The 19,011-nt window shown below is 44.4% G+C and overlaps 3 protein-coding genes across 13 annotated transcripts in view; all 3 read right to left on the bottom strand.

The window, feature by feature from the left end:
* LOC135507555 (type II inositol 3,4-bisphosphate 4-phosphatase-like) overlaps positions 1–8,421 on the bottom strand; it is a 369,267-nt gene extending 360,846 nt beyond the window's left edge. For 2 of the 5 annotated variants that reach the window (XM_064927061.1, XM_064927059.1), the window contains exons 1-2: positions 8,251–8,418; positions 2,406–2,466 (exon numbers count right to left, since the gene is read on the bottom strand). The gene's annotated coding sequence lies outside the window, so the exon portion shown is untranslated. Of the gene's footprint in view, positions 1–2,405; positions 2,467–8,250 lie in introns of all 5 variants that reach the window. The other 3 variants (XR_010450671.1, XM_064927063.1, XM_064927060.1) reach the window with 3 other exon arrangements.
* Positions 8,422–8,839: 418 nt separating this feature from the next.
* Positions 8,840–19,011, bottom strand: part of LOC135507561 (GRB2-associated-binding protein 1-like) — a 73,712-nt gene continuing 63,540 nt past the window's right edge. For 4 of the 7 annotated variants that reach the window (XM_064927075.1, XM_064927077.1, XM_064927073.1 and 1 more), the window contains exons 9-13: positions 16,340–16,429; positions 15,106–15,199; positions 14,595–14,712; positions 11,043–11,171; positions 8,840–10,972 (exon numbers count right to left, since the gene is read on the bottom strand). In XM_064927075.1, coding sequence (XP_064783147.1) covers positions 10,814–10,972; positions 11,043–11,171; positions 14,595–14,712; positions 15,106–15,199; positions 16,340–16,429 — 590 coding nt within the window. In that variant the 3' untranslated portion in view covers positions 8,840–10,813. The remainder of the gene's footprint in view (positions 10,973–11,042; positions 11,172–14,594; positions 14,713–15,105; positions 15,200–16,339; positions 16,430–19,011) is intronic. The other 3 variants (XM_064927079.1, XM_064927078.1, XM_064927076.1) reach the window with 2 other exon arrangements.
* LOC135507563 (uncharacterized) lies at positions 11,355–14,584 on the bottom strand. Its single transcript, XM_064927082.1, has 2 exons — positions 12,774–14,584; positions 11,355–12,732 (listed from the first exon to the last, which is right to left on the bottom strand). Exons 1-2 carry the CDS (start codon positions 13,056–13,058, stop codon positions 12,100–12,102), a joined length of 918 nt encoding a protein of 305 aa, XP_064783154.1. The 5' UTR covers positions 13,059–14,584; the 3' UTR covers positions 11,355–12,099.

Genomic DNA, 19,011 nt, shown 5'->3' on the forward strand with positions numbered 1-19,011 from the left:
GACAACATTTCCCTCAGTAGGGAAGATAGATGAACAGAAATGGACTTGTAGACTTATCTAGCTATGTATTAACATAAACATAATTTGATTTAGGGCCCAGGGGTTTTCCCTTGTAAATAGTTTGGTTCTTAAGATGGTAGAGTAGTTAAAGATTTAGACCCATCCCTCTGCATTAAAAGGAAAAATCCACTGCGTTCTGCATCATATGATGGATGTTGCATCATCATGATGGTGGCAAGTGACAATTTGCTTCTTGAAAGTCCAATATCTTGAAAACTTGATTGCTGACATGCAAAACACTTTGGCACTGTATCAACAGTGAACTATTGAAAAAAAATATCTATTAAATATTTTTGAGTGGATTATTCCTTTAAGCTCAAAACTACAGACCCTCTCAGGTACAATGGAAGTTCAGTGACGTACATTTTCCCTGACCCTAGAGATGCCATTTCCTGGTAGGAGGCATGTGACAACACACTTGCTGACATTGCCTGAACGGCCCGAATGTCCAAAATGCTGTGCATGGCTTCTAGCTACAATACAGTGTATTCGGAATGTATTCAGACCCCTTGGCTTTTCCCACATTCTGCTACATTACAGCCTTCTTCTAAAATGTATTAAATACTTTTCCACCCTCATCAATCAATCAATCTACACACACACATAATGACAAAGCAAAAACAGATTTTAGAAATGTTTGCAAATGTATTCATGTATTAAAAATACAAATCATTTACATAAGTATGCAGACCCTTTGCTATGAGACTATGCATAGACTTAGCTGACACAAGCAAACAAACTAACCCAGAAAGCTCTCTCTGGATATACAGTACCAGTCAAATGTTTGGACACACCTACTCATTCAAAGGTTTTTATTTATTTTTGCTATTTTCAACATTGCAGAATAATAGTGAAGATATCAAAACTATGGAATCATTTAGTAACCAAAAAAAGTGTTAAACAAATCAAATACATTATAGATTTTAGATTCGCAAAGTAGCCACCCTTTGCCTTGAGGACAGCTTTGCACACTCTTGGCATTTTCTCAACCAGCTTCACCTGGAATGCTACTCCAACAGTCTTGAAGGAGCTCCCACATATAAGTACTTGTTGGATGCTTTTCCTTCACTCTGCGGTCCAACTCATCCCAAACCATCTCAATTGGGTTGAGGTCAGGTGATTGTGGAGGCTAGGTCATCTGATGCAGCACTCCATCACTCTCCTTCTTGGTGAAATAGCCCTTACACAGCCTGGAGATGTGTTGGGTCATTGTCCTGTTGAAAAACAAATGATAGTCCCAGGAAGCGCAGACCAGATGGGATGGCGTATCGCTACAGAATGCTGTGGTAGCCATGCTGTATAAGTTAGCCTGGAATTCTAAATAAATCACTGACAGTTTCACCAGCAAAGCACCCGCACACCATTACACCTCCTCCTCCATGTTTCACGGTGGGAAACACACATGCGGAGATCATCCGTTCACCTACTCTGTGTCTCACAAAAAAAAATCTTTTGGTTGGAACCAAAGATCTCAAATTTGGACTCATCAAACCAAAAGGACAGATTTCCACCGGTATAAGTCTCTTCTTATTATTGGTGTCCTTTAGTAGTGGTTTCTTTGCAGCAATTCGACCATGAAGGCCTGATTCACGCAGACTCTTCTGAACAGTTAAAGTTGAGATTTGTCTGTTACTTGAACTCTGAAGCATTGATTTGGCCTGCAATTTCTGAGGCTGGTTACTCTAATGAACTTACCCTCCGCAGCAGCGGTAACTCTGGGTCTTCCATTCCTGTGGTGGTCCTCATGAGTGCCAGTTTCATCATAGCGCTTGATGGTTTTTGAGACTGCACTTGAAGAAGCTCTAAAAGTTTTTGAAATGTTCCGTATTGGCTGACATTCATGTCTTAAAATTAATGATGGACTGTCTCTTTGCTGATTTGAGCTGATCTTGCCATAATATGGACTTGGTATTTTATCAAATAGGGCTATATTCTGTATACCACCCCTACCTTGTCACAACACAACTGATTGGCTCAAATGCAGTAAGAAGGAAAGAACTTCCACAAATTAACGTAAGGCCCACCTGTTAATTTAAATGCATTCCAGGTGACAACCATGAAGCTGGTTGAGAGAATGCCAAGATTATGCAATGCTGTCATCAAGGCAAAGGGTGGCAACTGAAAATAAAATATATTTTGATTTGTTCAACACTTTGTTGGTTACTACATGATTCCATGTGTTGTTTCATAGTTTTCATGTCTTTACTATTATGCTACAATGTAGAAAATAGTACAAATAAAGAAAAACCCTTGAATGAGTAGGTGTGCCCAAACTTTTGACAGGCACTGTATATATACATATATCCACTTCTGAGTACAGTCCTGCTGTAGGCTAGATTACTTACTGATTGTAGAGTAGATATGTGAATCAGTTTCTGAGAGGGACTGGATACTTTAGTGCATAGTCTGGAAACAGAGAAGATATCCCGTCACACAGAGATCATGCAGCTGAGCAATTAGAGACAAATCCATCTGCACACATCACAGATCCCTCACTCTTCACCCGTAATTAACACTCCTCCTCACTGTAGACGAAGGAGAGTGAATGAGCACACGTGGCATGTCTATTTCTCTTCTCTGCAATCAATGGAATACTAACAGTTGATCTCATCTGCCAATATGTCACGCTCTTTGATGCCCATTTGTCACTGAATGTTGGTGAAATCAGTCAACAAATAATGTAGCTTTCATCCAGTTCAATTGAACATGAGTGAAGCTGTGCTCGGCTCATGTTTCTGTACTAATTCACTTCTTAACTAATTAGTGCAAACGTGTCTTCTCAACCAATCATTGATCACGTACAGAAAAGTTAGTCCTACTTTACATGAGGAAGTAATGCCATCATAACTGCTGAACGACAACTACTGGCATTCTAGAAGAGAAAGAAGCGGATAGTTTTACAATGATAGAGTCGTTATATACTAATTACATTGCGCTTAAGACACAGCAGATAAACTTTTTCCTCAAACCAATTTCCTCAAACCAGAGCAGTTCCAGCTCAATGACTTAGCATAACCTGGTTTAATGGGCCTAAAAACCAACGTATAATAACTGCAGTAAAAATTGCAGAGTGGATAATGACTCAAATCATTGTTCTCATAACTTGAACTATGAATCCTCATTCAATCCCACACTTTAAATACTATTATTACTATTTAGAATATACTAATGTCTTTCCTCTCCAACGCTCTGATTATATTCCAGTCCCACACAACGTTGTCCTTGATACTCCCTAAATCTCATTACAACCAGCCTATATGTGAGAGGGTGGTACAGAACAATCCGCATCCCCTGGGCCCTGTTTTTCAAAAGTTATCTATCCGGATTTCACTTATTGGAGAGGATTAAATGCATAGAAATAGAATGAATAGAATGGACTAACAAGAACTAACTTGTTTCCAGGAAGTTGAGGAATTGAGGCGATGATGTGAAGTGTAGTTGACAGGATAGACAGGCTAGGAGGGAGAGTTGTGCCTGAGGAGGGTTTTGGCTTGGTGAAGTGAGCCAGGAGGGGGAGGTTGCCTACATAGTGCACTATTTCTGACAAGAGCCCTATTGAAAGAAGTAAGTAGGGGTAGGGTGCCATTCGGGAGACACATGAATGGATCGATTCTGTCTGACTGGAGGCCCACAACATTGATGACGCATCTGGAAGTGTTTGAGATTCACCCCGACACTGTTCGGGTCTTAATGGGATTCAAACATTTTAGATGCAGAGAGGGAGACGGCTGGGCGGGAGTCTGGAGGGAGAGAGGGAGACGGCTGGGCGGGAGTCTGGAGGGAGAGAGGGAGACGGCTGGGCGAGAGTCTGGAGGGAGAGAGGGAGACGGCTGGGTGGGAGTCTGGAGGGAGAAGGCTGGGTGGGAGTCTGGAGGGAGAAGGCTGGGTGGGAGTCTGGAGGGAGAGAGGGAAGCAGACAGGCAGAATGAAAGAGCGCTAGAGGTAGACAGACAGGCAGGCTGCCAGTGAGACACATGGACACGCACAAGGACATACAGGTGGCCACATAGACACTGATAAGCTAGACAGACAGACAGACAGACAGGATAATACACCCAATACAGATAGACACACTCCCCCAATCAGGCAAACAGCAGGCAAACAGTCAGACTTAGAGAAGAGGCTGGCAGACAGACAGACCGGCAGACCCACAGCCAGAGACATGCTGGCAGGGTTGTGCAGCCCAAGCGAGTCTCGGGCTCAGTTATTGACAGCTCCCATCAGTCCAGGCAGAGGTCCAGCAGGACAGTCAGGCAGGCAGGCCCAGAGCTCACAGCTCACCCAGGAGCAGCTCTCACCCTCCCCCAGCCTCCCAGCCAGGCTCATCATTATTCTGTTGGCCCTGTTTGGAACCGAGGGACTGTTCCATTACTCACACACTGTCAAAGATACGGCAGAGAGAACCTCACATCCCAATCTGCATGGAGAAGCATACACACACACACACACACACACACACACACAGACAGGAACACACTCCCTCCTCCTCCGTCTTTATCTCTCCTTCTCCCAAAAATATGCACAAAGTCTCTCTCCATCTCTCAAACAAACAAGTGTCAAAAACACACACTCACACTCCCTCTACTGCCTGCTCTTTCTCCCCAAAATGCACCCACATCCGGTCTCTATATCTTTCTCAACATGAACACGTTGTCAAACACACACACACACACACACACACACACACGAGGGCCGGGACCATACCAGTATGGTGATACTCATTAGTATGGGGGTAAGGGAACACAACACAAGGTGGGTTGAACTTGTTTAGAAATCAGCTCTAATGTTGGAAACGAGCATTATGTTGTCATCCAGAGTCACATGTATTTATTTTCTAAGCTGTAGTACAATATGTTACATACGGCAGGTTTTTAAAGGACCAAAGAGATTGGTCTGCTTCGTGTTTTCATTTTTGTCATGAAAAAAATATTGCGATACTGGTATCGTCACAGCCTTAACACACACACACACACACACTGGCTTCTCAACATCCCAGGCTGGTTCGATATCTAACATCTCTACATTAAAATGCTTGTCAGCAAACAAAACACCTTTATCCTTCATCTCTGTTGACTACAAAGTGTTTGAAGTCAGAATAACACTGATCAAGGAACGCTAAATGGGTTCTACATTCTCCTAACAAATGTATGCCGTTATTCTTATCATAACGAGGCATATCAGTACCTCGCACATTCAGCACCACAGAGAATGTGAGGTAAAAAAAGGTCACAGACACCAGCTCGTTTACTGTAATCTATGGAAATGTGTATTATGTTTTAGTACAACTAAAAAAAACACGGTCATGAGCATCGAGTAGCAGAGTGATAGTCAACAGGCTTAGTCACCTATTGGACGAAAGCAGGGAAATTAAAGGGGCCATCTGAGACAAACATAACATTTGGGTATATGATGTTACAGCAATATGAATGCTTGCATACAGTAGCCCTGGTAGAGACAACCCAGGTAATGTAGCTAACCCAGTAGCAATATCACAGCTTCCCACTCTGTCCCACTACACCACGTGTCAAACTAATTCCATGGAGGCTGAGTGTCTGTGGGTTTACGCTCCTCCCTTTGAACTTGATTGATTAATTAAGGTCAGTAATCAGTAAGGAGCCCCCCTCACCTGGTTGTCTAGGTCCTCATTGAAAGGAAAACCCTAAAACCAGCAGACACTAGGCCCCCATGGAATGAGTTTGACACCCCTGCACTACAGTCAATCACAACTAATTTACTTCAATGAAGGTCTTTACTCAGCAATCAGAGTCTTAATGCAGTACAGCAAAACACATACATCTGTGACTGTAGCCAAGGAGTAAATCTATCATCAGATGTGGAGTAGCAGTGATTGATAGGATTAAAGATGGCCGCCCAACAGTACCTAGCCTAACGCCATTTGCTCTATCACTTCTGTATTTGAGGAATAAATGGGAGACCGGTTTCAACGGCATAAATCTGTGTGACGCGGGTTAGAGGAAGTACTCAGAGATTTATGTTGAGGTGTTGCCGAATGTCTCTGGGACTGGGAATAGGGGAGAATTCTGCCGTGATATATCGACAGTGATATATTGTATTAGTGGACTATGTTGTGATGTAGTATTTATGCCCTTTGCAAAGTTACTTTGCTGTTATGTGTGGCTAAAAGTACAAGTGTGAGATTTAAGAGGGTGTCTTGGTTTATTGTCCACCTACAGGACTTGGGTTGGAAAACAATGTGGATTCATTGAAGTGGTGCCAGTTGTTTCATCATAACCACTGGAGTAGAACCTATTAAATTCAACCTTTAGCTGATCCTGCAGCTTCCAAAGTACACAGACAGACGGTTTCCCTGCCTAGTCCTCCACTAAAAACACTTCCAGTTGAGATTCTACATTAAGGACACTTTTTAGTCAAGGACAAGGTTTAATCTGTGTCTAGGATACTGGTCCTGAAGGTGTTTCTACCATTCCCATGTATATCAAGTCCAATAAAATAAACTATCTTCTGATGTGTATGTGATAAGTTATGGCTACACTCATCCTCCACAATAACATAGTTGAACATTCAACTCGGGTGAGTGTTGTTGTCAAGAAAGAAACAATGTCCATCAATCTTTCTCAGAATGTACTGCAGCACCCTGTCGCGCACAACGTGATACCCATTGTGGCCCGTCAACTTCTTCACTGGTTTATCAAGTAACCATGCCCCCTAGTGGTGTAATTGATCAACAGCAAGGGCAAGACTGACATTGATAAATTACTAGTTTACGTGGTGGTTCCTAGAAGTCCCTACCCATTGTTTTACAAGGTGGTTCCTCTTTCTAACCATTATTTTTCAACCAGAGGAAAAGTGAGACAAAATAGAACAAAACAACTTTAGACATCCAAGAACAATGCCATGCTCATAATTTATGGAATACACCCAACTTAAAGATCCCGACAGTAGAAGTAAATAAATTGGGAACTATGGAAAACTCAGACATAAAAATAAGAATGTGTTGAAGATTAATCATAATAGAATCCGGAGTATTTCAGGCCATCTCCAACGGCCACATCTCCACTGCTCCTCAACAAGTTCAATTTGACACGAATTGATTACGGTCCTCTGCTGATTTCTATTTAAAATGTGTCAAAAATTACATTAAAGTGCGCGCGTAAGAAGTCTCTCTACAAGCTACTGTGACAAACAGTGACAAGAAAGGTGAAGTAGAGGCTTGAAGGCTGCGTTTACACAGGTAGCTCAATTCATCTTTTTTTTAACACTAATTGGTCTTTTGACATCAGATTGAGAACAACTAAGTGTGTAGCATGCTAAGGTGACAACAATTCCTGCCATGGACAAGTGCCGGTTGCTCCGAATGTTCAAAATCAGTGTTAAAATGCTTTTAAAGCCTCGAAGGATAAGATGATCCAACTTTCAAACCCCGTATTTTTTGCCAAAAGCCACAGCAATCAAATAGCTACCTAGGTAGCTGTTTAGCACATTCACTAATTAGTTTGTAAACAATTAACAAGCTAGCTAGTTAGCTACCACGTTTCAGTAAAACTGTTAACCAGTTTGCAAGCAACAAGATATGCCACCTAAGTCTAAAAAAACACTTGAGGGTAAATTTGACTGTTCAGACAAGTTGCAAGGCCTGGAATAAGATTTATCTGATTTTCAAACCACATGGTGAATTGTACCTTGAAATATCCGATTCCATGTCATTTTTGGTTGTTCGAATCGGGTATGCTAAAAAATTGGATCAGACGCATAAAGAAATTATAAAAAATAAGAATGTGTTGAAGATTCTATGATTAAACTGGAATACTTCAGGCCATCTCCACCAGCCACATTTACAATGCTCCTCAAATATTTTTTTTTACTAAATATGATTACAATCCTTTTATAATAATTGGATTCCCATTTAAATGTGTCAAAATGACAGGAACATGCTAATGAATTAGTGCACATACGGCTCTGCAAGCTACTGTGTCAAACAGTGACAAGAGGAGTAAAGGCTAGAAGGGTGCGTTTACACAGGCATCCCAATTCTGATTTTTCTTCACTAGTCTTGACTAATCACATATGTTTTTCAGCACTGATCTGTTTGGTCAAAAGACCAATTAGTGAAGAATAAAAATCAGAATTGGGCTGCCTGTCTTAACGCAGCCAATGTAGTACAAAAACCCTAAGTGCAATCAATTCTCTCATCTTTCTACAGACACTTACCCACTCAGTCCAAGCACACTTCCCATACATTGACAACTGTCCCCCTTTTCATCCAGATTACATGTTGCTCCAAATCTTCAAGGGAAATTGCTGAAATGTGAGAGATTAGATTTGTATGTAAATTACTGCATGTTGAAGATTTTTTTTCTCCTTGGTGGCTAAATGGAGAGCTATCAAATTAAAATGAGAGAATAGTGAACAGGTGAGGTAATCATTGATTGGGGAAGTGGTAGGCATTTGGACACTTCCTGAAACAGAATGGCACAATTTAGTACAGCACATCACTTTGTGTGTGCATTTCTCATTCCTCTATAGAAATGTCTGTGGTCCAGAGGAGGCTGGTGTGAGGAGCTACAGGAGGACAGGCTCATTGTAATGGCTAGAATGGAATAGATGGTCAAACATAAAATATTAGACTCCATTCCAGTCATAATGAGCATGTCCTCCAGCTCCTCCCATCAGCCTCAGTGGTTGGGACTTCCTGGCCTTTGTTATTTTCTCTTTCCTCTGTCATTGTTTTCCTCCCTATAATACGCCAACATTTTTTTAACATAGGTGACATACTGTAGGGTGTCGGTGACAAACAGACTCAAAAAAGGTTGTTTTATTTAGTTTACTTTCAAATGGAAAATGTTTCTCTTTTGATTCATTAAAGAAAAAGCATCAACATTTTGCAGTTGGTCTCGAGACAGACAAAGCTGCAATGGGATGGTGAGAATTAAGTAGTATGGAAATGACAGTACAGGCAGTTTTTCAATTCAAATGATACATGCTGGAATAGTTGGTGCAAATATATACAGCAAAGACTAATTCTCCAGGTATAACATGCTTAGGACTTCGAGAGAGAAATGGTCCTGTATTCATGAAGAATCTCAGCGTAAGAGTGCTGATCTAGAATCAGTTGTTTGCCTTTTACAATGACTAAGATCACATGAAAGGTGGAGACCTGATCCTAAACCAGGGCCGGGTTCCCAAAACTATCTCAAGGCTAAGTTCATCATTAGAACGGTAGGATCCTATGGTTCTAACAATGAATTTAGCCTTAAGATGCTTTCGGGAAAGCGGCTTCTGCACTCCTACTCAGACACTGAATAGGGTCCCTGGAAAGTGAATAGGGTCCCTGGAAAGTTAGTAAAGCCAATAGTCGTCATGAAAAAAAAACACTACGATTCTGAAGTATTTTCTTTTTAGGTAAAACATCACAATTTCTCACTATTTACAAAGACATATCAAGTAAAGTAGATCGTAAGGCATACACACATCAGACCCCAGAAGGTGTGTGTGTAAATCCTGTTGAAATAAATTAAAACCTAAGAGAGAATGAAATCGACACGCCATCACAATAATAAACTCCTAAAACAAAATTGACTGGCGCTCGTTGAGAAGGCATTTTCAACAGCACTTTGCTCTATAGCATCAAATCTGTCCGTTTATAGATTACTTGGACATCTATCGTTGAGATAACTCAAAATAAATTAGAAATGGAAATAGCTGTTATTAGTATTTGAATGAGTACCTGATTTCTCTCTCCTATAAACCTACGTTTGACACCTTTGCATAACTCACAGAAAGTGTCGGGGAGCTTCCTGTTAAAAGCCGTCACAGTTGATTCTGTCATCTCATATCACATGTCCCGATACCATCTCGGAGAGCGTATAGAATTCCACCCTGCAGAATTTCCACACCCCGTATATAGTGTTGAATAAAGGACACTTTCTGTTTATATACATAACACTTTGTACAACTCTTTTTGTTTTGCAAATGTCAAGCCGTTTCCTCTTCCACTAAAAACTAAACAAGGAAGATAATCATTTCTCAGTCGATTAAATGACGTTTCAGTGAATCCAAACCTTTGATTGAGCACTTGGTCAGTTGCGTTTCAGAAAAAAGTTACTTGTTTTCTATTTTCTTGCATTCACAACAAGTTTTCACTAAGAAAACCTGGTTCTCTCTCTTACAATGTTTTGGATAATATTAGACCTGTACAAGAGAAAATGGCCCAATTTCCTACCAGCAAAACTAGGCAACCTTGGCAGTAAAGTATTAAGTAGATACTAAGCATTCTGAAAGAGAGATGACTCATTCTCTCCCAAAACAGACTCCAGACAGTGTCCCACAGTGTTGTGATTTAATCATAAAGGAAATGTCTTTAAGTTGTCTCCTGGTCATTCTCCAACCAACTAGAGGAAAAATCTACCATAAGTGGCAGTAAGTGTTCCAGACTCCAAGTCTTTGTGGATGTGGTAATGTCTTTACAGAGTCCCCATATCAGGCAGGTGAGGACTGATACATCAATCAAACCTACTTGCATCCATACTGCATTCAGCTTATTCCTGGCACATACCCCCTGTCTGCCACAGAGGGGCGCTGTGCTGTCGCTGTTCTGTCCTCAGACTGACTGAAGGCAGTGTAAACTAAAGACAGTTCAGCAGCCCTGGAGGTCCGCCAGCCCCTTCACTTCGGCACTAGGAGTCTGGAGGAGGTGAAGGCCGGGGCCCGAGCCAGGGCTTGGAGTAATGTCTGCGGCCCAGCAGCGTGGGGCTGTAGCTGGGTGAGCTGGGGGTCACTTGGGCCCTTTGGTAGAGGTGTCTGTCTCTGTGGACTGGCGTCCATCGTTCCAGGCCTCCCGGGTGCTCTTGAGGGCCTGCGTCCGCTGCTGGTCCACCACCACGTAGTCCACCCGCTCATCTGACACCGCCAGACCAATCCCATTACTCTTCTTCTGGAAAGGAAGAAACACAGGTCACAGTGAGTGAGTGAGTGAGTGAGTGAGTGAGTGAGTGAGGTCTCACCTTCCGTGGTGGGGTAGACTTGCCGGGGTCCAGGTCTAGGTCCAGGTACTCCACCTGCTTGTCTCCCTTGGGCTTCACCATTGGGCTGCTCCCCCCGTCCGCCGTCATGGGCGCACCCAGCTTCATGTTCTAAGCAACAAGGGAGATACCATGTTACAGTGGAGATAGGGGGATGATGACACTCACAGAGCATGATTAAATGTTAGTGCTACACTCAAGGAGTGGGCAAGAGGAGTGGTAGTACAGCTACAATGGAGACAGTTCTAGAACAGTCTATTACTAAACACTACATTGAGTTATTACGCAAACCTCAAGTCATGTCAGCATGTACACTACCACTGCAGACGGTGTCTGACATCTTAGTGGGGTTTGGGGGGGAAATTACACCACAACCCACGCCATGCAGTGAGAGCATAGGCTCTATGGGCATCTCCGGTTAGGCTCCAAACTGGCAACCCAGGCAGCTTGTCTAACCACACTTGGCAACCCGTCTCACCTCCTCTACGGTGTCAAGGCCCTCCATCTCCCTCTTAACAGGGGTGATGGGGACAGTGCAGTAGAAGGACTCCTCTCTACAGAGACAGCAGGGAAAGGTCAGAGGTCAAACAACACAGGCTCTACTGAGAGGGGGAGGAGGAAGAGAGGGACTAGGAAAAAATATAAATGAGTGAAAAAAGCAACAGGAAGTAAACATAAGGTAAAGGCGAAGAAACGATAAGGGAAAACATATCAATAAAAAGGTCATAAAGACCTGGAAAACAAACAATCAAGCAGACATTCTATACAGGAAATTACCCATTTTGTTGTTGGTGAAGTTAACCAGTCAATTTAGTATAGTTAAGAATTTCCTTTAGGAGAGAACGGAACAACGTTAAACAGTGATTGTGCTGTTCAATTTATTGACACCCACCGGGAAAATATATATATTTTAAAACATGTATTTAGGACATTTTTGCTGTATTCAGACAGATTAGAAACAGCGGGAAGACTAAACAGCGGTGAGACAAATTGGGAGACAAAGTGGGAAAGGTGAAGACCCGTGGTTGTGTTCACATGCCTACACCACCAGATCATGGAGTCTGAGCCAGGGAAAATCATTTTTATCTGACCAGTCAACAAAAAGGGTCCTGGAGAACTGATGGAAGGAGATGTCCACCGGATGGACTGAATACCTGCAGGGGGAAGGAGATGTCCACCAGATGGACTGAATACCTGCAGGGGGAAGGAGATGTCCACCAGATGGACTGAATACCTGCAGGGGGAAGGAGATGTCCACCAGATGGACTGAATACCTGCAGGGGGAAGGAGATGTCCACCAGATGGACTGAATACCTGCAGGGGGAAGGAGATGTCCACCAGATGGACTGAATACCTGCAGGGGAAGGAGATGTCCACCAGATGGACTGAATACCTGCAGGGGGAAGGAGATGTCCACCGGATGGACTGAATACCTGCAGGGGGAAGGAGATGTCCACCAGATGGACTGAATACCTGCAGGGGGAAGGAGATGTCCACCAGATGGACTGAATACCTGCAGGGGGAAGGAGATGTCCACCAGATGGACTGAATACCTGCAGGGGAAGGAGATGTCCACCAGATGGACTGAATACCTGCAGGGGGAAGAAGATGTCCACCAGATGGACTGAATACCTGCAGGGGGAAGGAGATGTCCACCAGATGGACTGAATACCTGCAGGGGGGAAGGAGATGTCCACCAGATGGACTGAATACCTGCAGGGGGAAGGAGATGTCCACCAGATGGACTGAATACCTGCAGGGGGAAAAGAATGAAAGCGCAAACGAAAAAGACAAAAAAGCAGGATGACAAGAGATGAAGAGGGAAAGAAGAGGTGAAGAAAATAGAAGTGTTGAAGAGGAGTCCTTCTGTGGCAACCATCTCTTTCTCCATAAAAGATGAGGTTTGGGAGGCCGAGGAGGATGATAACGGACTATGATTTTTACTAGGTATACTATACTAACATGGGAAATTAGAAACAAGAAACGTGGACTCATCATTTCAATGTCATCACACTAACAAAAAACAGTAGTATGTTTTGAAGTGATGTCAGACTACACTATATACACACAAAAATACGTGGACACCCCTTCAACATAGTGGATTTGGTTATTTCAGCCACACCCGTTGCTGACAGGTGTATAAAATCAAGTATACAGCCACGCTATCGCCATAGACAAACATTGGCAGTAGAATGGCCTGACTGACGAGCTCTGTGACTTTCAACATGATACCATCGTAGGATGCCACCTTTCCAACAAGTCAGTTCATAAAATGTCTGCCCTGCTAGAGCTGCCCCGGTCAACTGTAAGTGCTGTTAATGTGAAGTGGAAACGTCTAGGAGCACCAACGGCTCAGCCGCGAAGTGGTAGGCCACACAAGCTCACAAAACGGGACCGCTGAGTGCTGAAGCATGTAGGATGTAAAAAACGTCCGTCCTCGATTGCCACACTCACTACTGAGTTCCAAACTGCCTCTGGAAGCAAGGTCAGCACAATAACTGTTCACTGGGAGCTTCATGAAATGGGTTTCCATGGCTGTGCAGCCACATGCACAATGCCAAACGTGGGCTGGAGTGGGGTAAAGCTTGCCGCCATTGGACTCTGGAGCAGTGGAAACGCATTCTCTGGAGTGATGAATCACGCTTCACCATCTGGCAGTCCAATGGACAAATCTGGGTTTGGCGGAAGCCAGGAGAACGCTACCTGCCCCAGTGCATAGTGCCAACTGTAAAGTTTGGTGGATGAGGAATAATGGTCTGGGGCTGTTTGTCATGGTTCCCAGCTAGGCCCATTAGTTCCAGTGATGGGAAATCTTAATGCTAAAGCATACAATGAAATTCTAGATGATTCTGTACTTTCAACTTTGTGGCAACAGTTTGGGGAAGGCCCTTTCCTGTTTCAGCATGACAATGCCCCGTGCACAAAGCGAGGTCCATACAGAAATGGTTTGTCGAGATCTGTGTGGAAGACCTTGACTGGCCTGCACAGAGCCCTGACCTCAACCCCATCGAACACCTTTCGGATGAATTGGAAAGCCGACTACAAGCTAGGCATAATCGTCCAACATCAGTGCCCGACCTCACTAATGCTTGTGGCTGAATGGAAGCAGGTCCCCGCAGCAATGTTCCAACATCTAGTGGAAATCCTTCCTAGAAGAGTGGAGGCTGTGACAGCAGCAAAGGGGGACCAACTCCATATTAATGCCCATGATTTTGGAATGAGACGTTGGAAGAGCAGGTGTCCACATACCTTTGGTCATGTAGTGTATTTAAATTCTTCTGCATACTGATGTTCTATGGATATTCAGCCCACTAAGATATGCCATCAGACAAATTACATTGCAAATGCTGCACTTGACCATGAATAAAAAAATATATATAATTGAATTGCAATACATTCATTGGCTACTGACTGTATGTGGAACATTAGCTTATTAATGTGACAAGTTGTTTTGTTTTTTAAATGTACATAAATCATTGTATGATTTAACATGAATATTTTAGAAGAGAGTAGTTGAGGACGTGTGTTACATACGAGTTCGTCTGCCTTAGAGACCATGGCTACATAATTCTCATCACAGTCCTCGGAGTCGGTGCTGGAGGCGGTGCTATGCACCGAGGGAGGCCTGGGGGGCATGGGGAACCTGGAGGGACTGAGCAGCATCACACACACACACACACTGTTTAACACACCGTCGGTACACACACACACACAAATTGCAGCAGTGCCTGCAGAATTCCCTGCAGAGAAAAAAATGACTCACTGGAAAAAGACAAAAAGCTCATTTCTAAGACATGACTACTTTGACATGTTATGAGGTGACTAAAGTCATGCGTGGAGGGTTAGTGTTCTGATAAAATACCAAACCTATAGTCACATGCAGTAGAAAGGAATTCAACTAAGTTGACACTGACCTAAGGTCAGCTTTACGTTTTACTCACAAATGGTTAGGATGCGGTGAGCGACAATAATCCTAGATGTGTCTAAGGGCCACTTTGACCCTGAGCTGCTGTAGAGGTGAAAGGTCAAAGGGTAAGACACTTACTCCCGAGCAAAAGACCTGGTAACAGGCGAGCGGACGGGTGCCGATGACTCCTCCCACTCAGGTAGGGGCTTGATCTCCAAAGGGGCGGGCTTGGCTGTAGAGGGGAGGGGCAAACACCCCCGTCAATCTCTCTCATCACGTACCATCATTGCAACACAATACATTCCATTCCACCATACAAAAGGTGGTGGTGGGTAGGCTTTCATTTGGGCGACAGAGGTCCCTAAAAGCCACAATACCTCCTTGCAAGACAAACTGTAGGCTAGATTCCAATATGAGAAGTTGAGTGTACTACAAAAATGTAATCAATTGGTTCTAGGTTTATAGAGCACGTCCACATTGAGTGTCCACAGCCAAACGTTCCCGCATGGTTGACGTAACAGAGCCCAATCTGGCAACCCGGGTGCTATAGAAACACATTCAGCATAGCTCCCTCAGCCTGGCTAGAAAACACCATCTGGTGCTGCAGTCTACAGGACAGCAGCACAAACACTTCTCAGCCTACAGTACAGCACTAAACACCCTTCATGCAAACCAGAGATGTGTGTGTGTGTGTGTGTGTGTGTGTGTGTGTGTGTGTGTGTGTGTGTGTGTGTGTGTGTGTGTATATATATATATATATCTGAACAGAACATAAAGAGGGGAAAATATCATTCATCGTACCTGAGCAATAAACTTTCTTCCATTACAAATACAATAGAGCACATGATAGAATTACATGTTGAAACAGGAGCATGCGGGTCAGTGTTAAAAAGACAAGAGGTAGTTGGTTAGAACAGTCCATCACTGGTGTGTTTGTGTGTGTCACTAACCTAAGAATCAATTACTGTACTGGTGCAAATCATTAATGCTATTGATTACTTTGAATATGTGGGCTTGAGATGTGGTTGTTGGTGCGGTACACTAGTACACTGACAACGTTCTCCTGCGTACTGGACATCTCCCACCCTGAGATATGATCTTTCCACCATTTCCTGAAGAAGCCTAGAGGATAACATCTCTCGGGTGTTGGTGAGGTTCAAAAGCGTGTTATGAGAACAAAATGTGGAATCGGAAACGACAACTGAACAGAAGAGGGTCCCCGCTGGTCCAGGAGTTAGTTGATTGGATGAAACAGGATACCATGTGATGTCACAGGAGAACATTCAGAAGCATGCGTTGAGTTCAGACACGTTGGGAGAGAATGAGAGTATTCAGAGCCAGGTTTCAGGCGTCGTTGTTTGGTAGTACCTACCCTTGCGTCGTCTTGGGAACTCCCCTACGGTCTGAGAGTCGGTTCGCTCTAAACCAACCCCCTTTGCTCTTATTATTTTAGGACTCTGACCTGATTGGTTAAAAAAAAAAGAAGACTTTTCACATTACCATCATTGATAAAACGATGACATCATTGTAACCCCTATTTTAATAAAACCCTGCCATGCAAAGCCGACAGATCAACAGACTGTTGAGAGACAACTCACTACTTCCACCCTGCCATTGCTTCGTTCCTATTGGTGTGTATAGCAGTAGACAGGACCATCGCCATGGCAACAGCGGCCGCTAACATTTCCCATCATGCACCTCACTCCACGCAACATGGTTGTGACTTGAGTCCAGCTATGACCGGAAGTGACTTTTCATTGCAGGTTAGGAGAACATTTTCCTAACCTTAACCTATGTCTCCTAACCTGCTGGGTCAATTCTCCTAACCAGCTATGAAAAACGAACTTCCGGTCGTAGCTGTACTCCCTCTAGTCAGAACCCTGTAACATGGCTGGCCTCAGACTTGACAGGACAACAACATGCACCAGTATGAGTGTGGAAGATCATTTTGAGTGCAACAACACATCCACAACAGCAGACAATAAAAGTGCACATTTATCTGTACACCAGCAGACCGACGTTATAACTGCATGTATAACCCTCACTACAGCCAGAGAACACAGCGCACTCCAGATAAAACCATGGCAGACATTTAGAACAGAGCCATAAGGAAAGTGAATGATGCTACTTGTTGGCATCGACCACAGATGCTTCAGCCTCACAAGACCTCGCCTACAGAACCAAACCAAGCAAGCGAGGCCCAATCCCAAATGGACCCCTGGACCCTATTCAATTGTGGAGATCTGAGAGGAATTGATTTGTTAAAGCAATATGGTCAAACTTCCACCAAGTGCATAGGGTCTAGCGGTGGATTTGATTTGGGATTTGTACCAGAGCCGGCGAGCCAGAGGGAAGGCTCGAGAGATTAACCCAACAGAACACAACAACCCTACAAGAACACACAGGCTGGACAACAGAGGTCCCAAACTCAGCAGGTGGATAGCAGTGGTGGTTAGGTGAGGACAGAGATTGCATTGAGATGGAAGTTCACGGTGATGGCCCATGGTTATGAAAAACTCAAGTAGCTGTTTGCCGATCCCTGTCGCCGTAAAAAGGAGCCCCTGACTACAGTAACATTCCAGTCTAACATGTTCTTGCACCGAACCACTCACATCCAGCACCCCATGATGACACCATGGAAGACACGGGAATGAACATAACCAAGAGTCAGTGACCTGAGAGTTAAAGCTCTAAGCCGTGAACAGAGAGGGACTGACTTCAGGATTCCTAACATATTCCCCCTTTCTTCTCTACCATTGACAGTGACTGGTAATGACCTCTGCTTTGGGTCTGCCTGTGGGATATTCAAATCCTTCCTGCTCTAGATTGAAATGTCCCCTGGTGGGTCAGGAGGGGGTTGTTGCTTCATCAAAGAGGCTCTTTCAGAGGGGGGGGCACAACAATGGGGATAGAGGTGACCGCTCTGGGCGCTCCATGGTGATGGTGGCCCAGGCCGGTCACCCCCCCCAAAGCCCCGGAGAGGGCCCCCTGAACTCAGGGACAAAGGTCTCTTTGAATGGGGTGAGGGGGATTGAAAATGAGGAGAGCAGGCTAAGCTAAAAGAGAAGGCTGAGAGGAGGGTGGAGGAGGTGAGAGGAGGAGGATAGGCTAGTGGGCTAAGCTAAAAGAGAAGGCTGAGAGGAGGGTGGAAGAGGTGAGAGGGAGAGGATAGGCTAGTGGGCTAAACTAAAAGAGAAGGCTGAGAGGAGGGTGGAGGAGGTGAGAGGGAGAGGACAGGCTAGTGGGCTAAACTAAAAGAGAAGGCTGAGAGGAGGGTAGAGGAGGTGAGAGGGAGAGGATAGGCTAGTGGGCTAAACTAAAAGAGAAGGCTGAGAGGAGGGTGGAGGAGGTGAGAGGGAGAGGATAGGCTAGTGGGCTAAACTAAAAGAGAAGGCTGAGAGGAGGGTGGAGGAGGTGAGAGGGAGAGGATAGGCTAGTGGGCTAAACTAAAAGAGAAGGCTGAGAGGAGGGTGGAGGAGGTGAGCGGGAGAGGATAGGCTAGTGGGCTAAACTAAAAGAGAAGGCTGAGAGGAGGGTGGAGGAGGTGAGCGGGAGAGGATAGGCTAGTGGGCTAAACTAAAAGAGAAGGCTGAGAGGAGGGTGGAAGAGGTGAGAGGGAGAGGACAGGCTAGTGGGCTAAACTAAAAGAGAAGGCTGAGAGGAGGGTGGAAGAGGTGAGAGGGAGAGGATAGGCTAGTGGGCTAAACTAAAAGAGAAGGCTGAGAGGAGGGTGGAGGAGGTGAGAGGGAGAGGACAGGCTAGTGGGCTAAACTAAAAGAGAAGGCTGAGAGGAGGGTGGAGGAGGTGAGAGGATAGGCTAGTGGGCTAAACTAAAAGAGAAGGCTGAGAGGAGGGTGGAGGAGGTGAGAGGGAGAGGAGGCTAGTGGGCTAAACTAAAAGAGAAGGCTGAGAGGAGGGTGGAGGAGGTGAGAGGGAGAGGATAGGCTAGTGGGCTAAACTAAAAGAGAAGAAGGCTGAGAGGAGGGTGGAGGAGGTGAAGAGGGAGAGGGATAGGCTAGTGGGCTAAACTAAAAGAGAAGGCTG

The sequence above is a fragment of the Oncorhynchus masou genome, chromosome 21 (assembly GCF_036934945.1).
Source record: "Oncorhynchus masou masou isolate Uvic2021 chromosome 21, UVic_Omas_1.1, whole genome shotgun sequence".
NCBI lineage: Eukaryota > Metazoa > Chordata > Actinopteri > Salmoniformes > Salmonidae > Oncorhynchus > Oncorhynchus masou.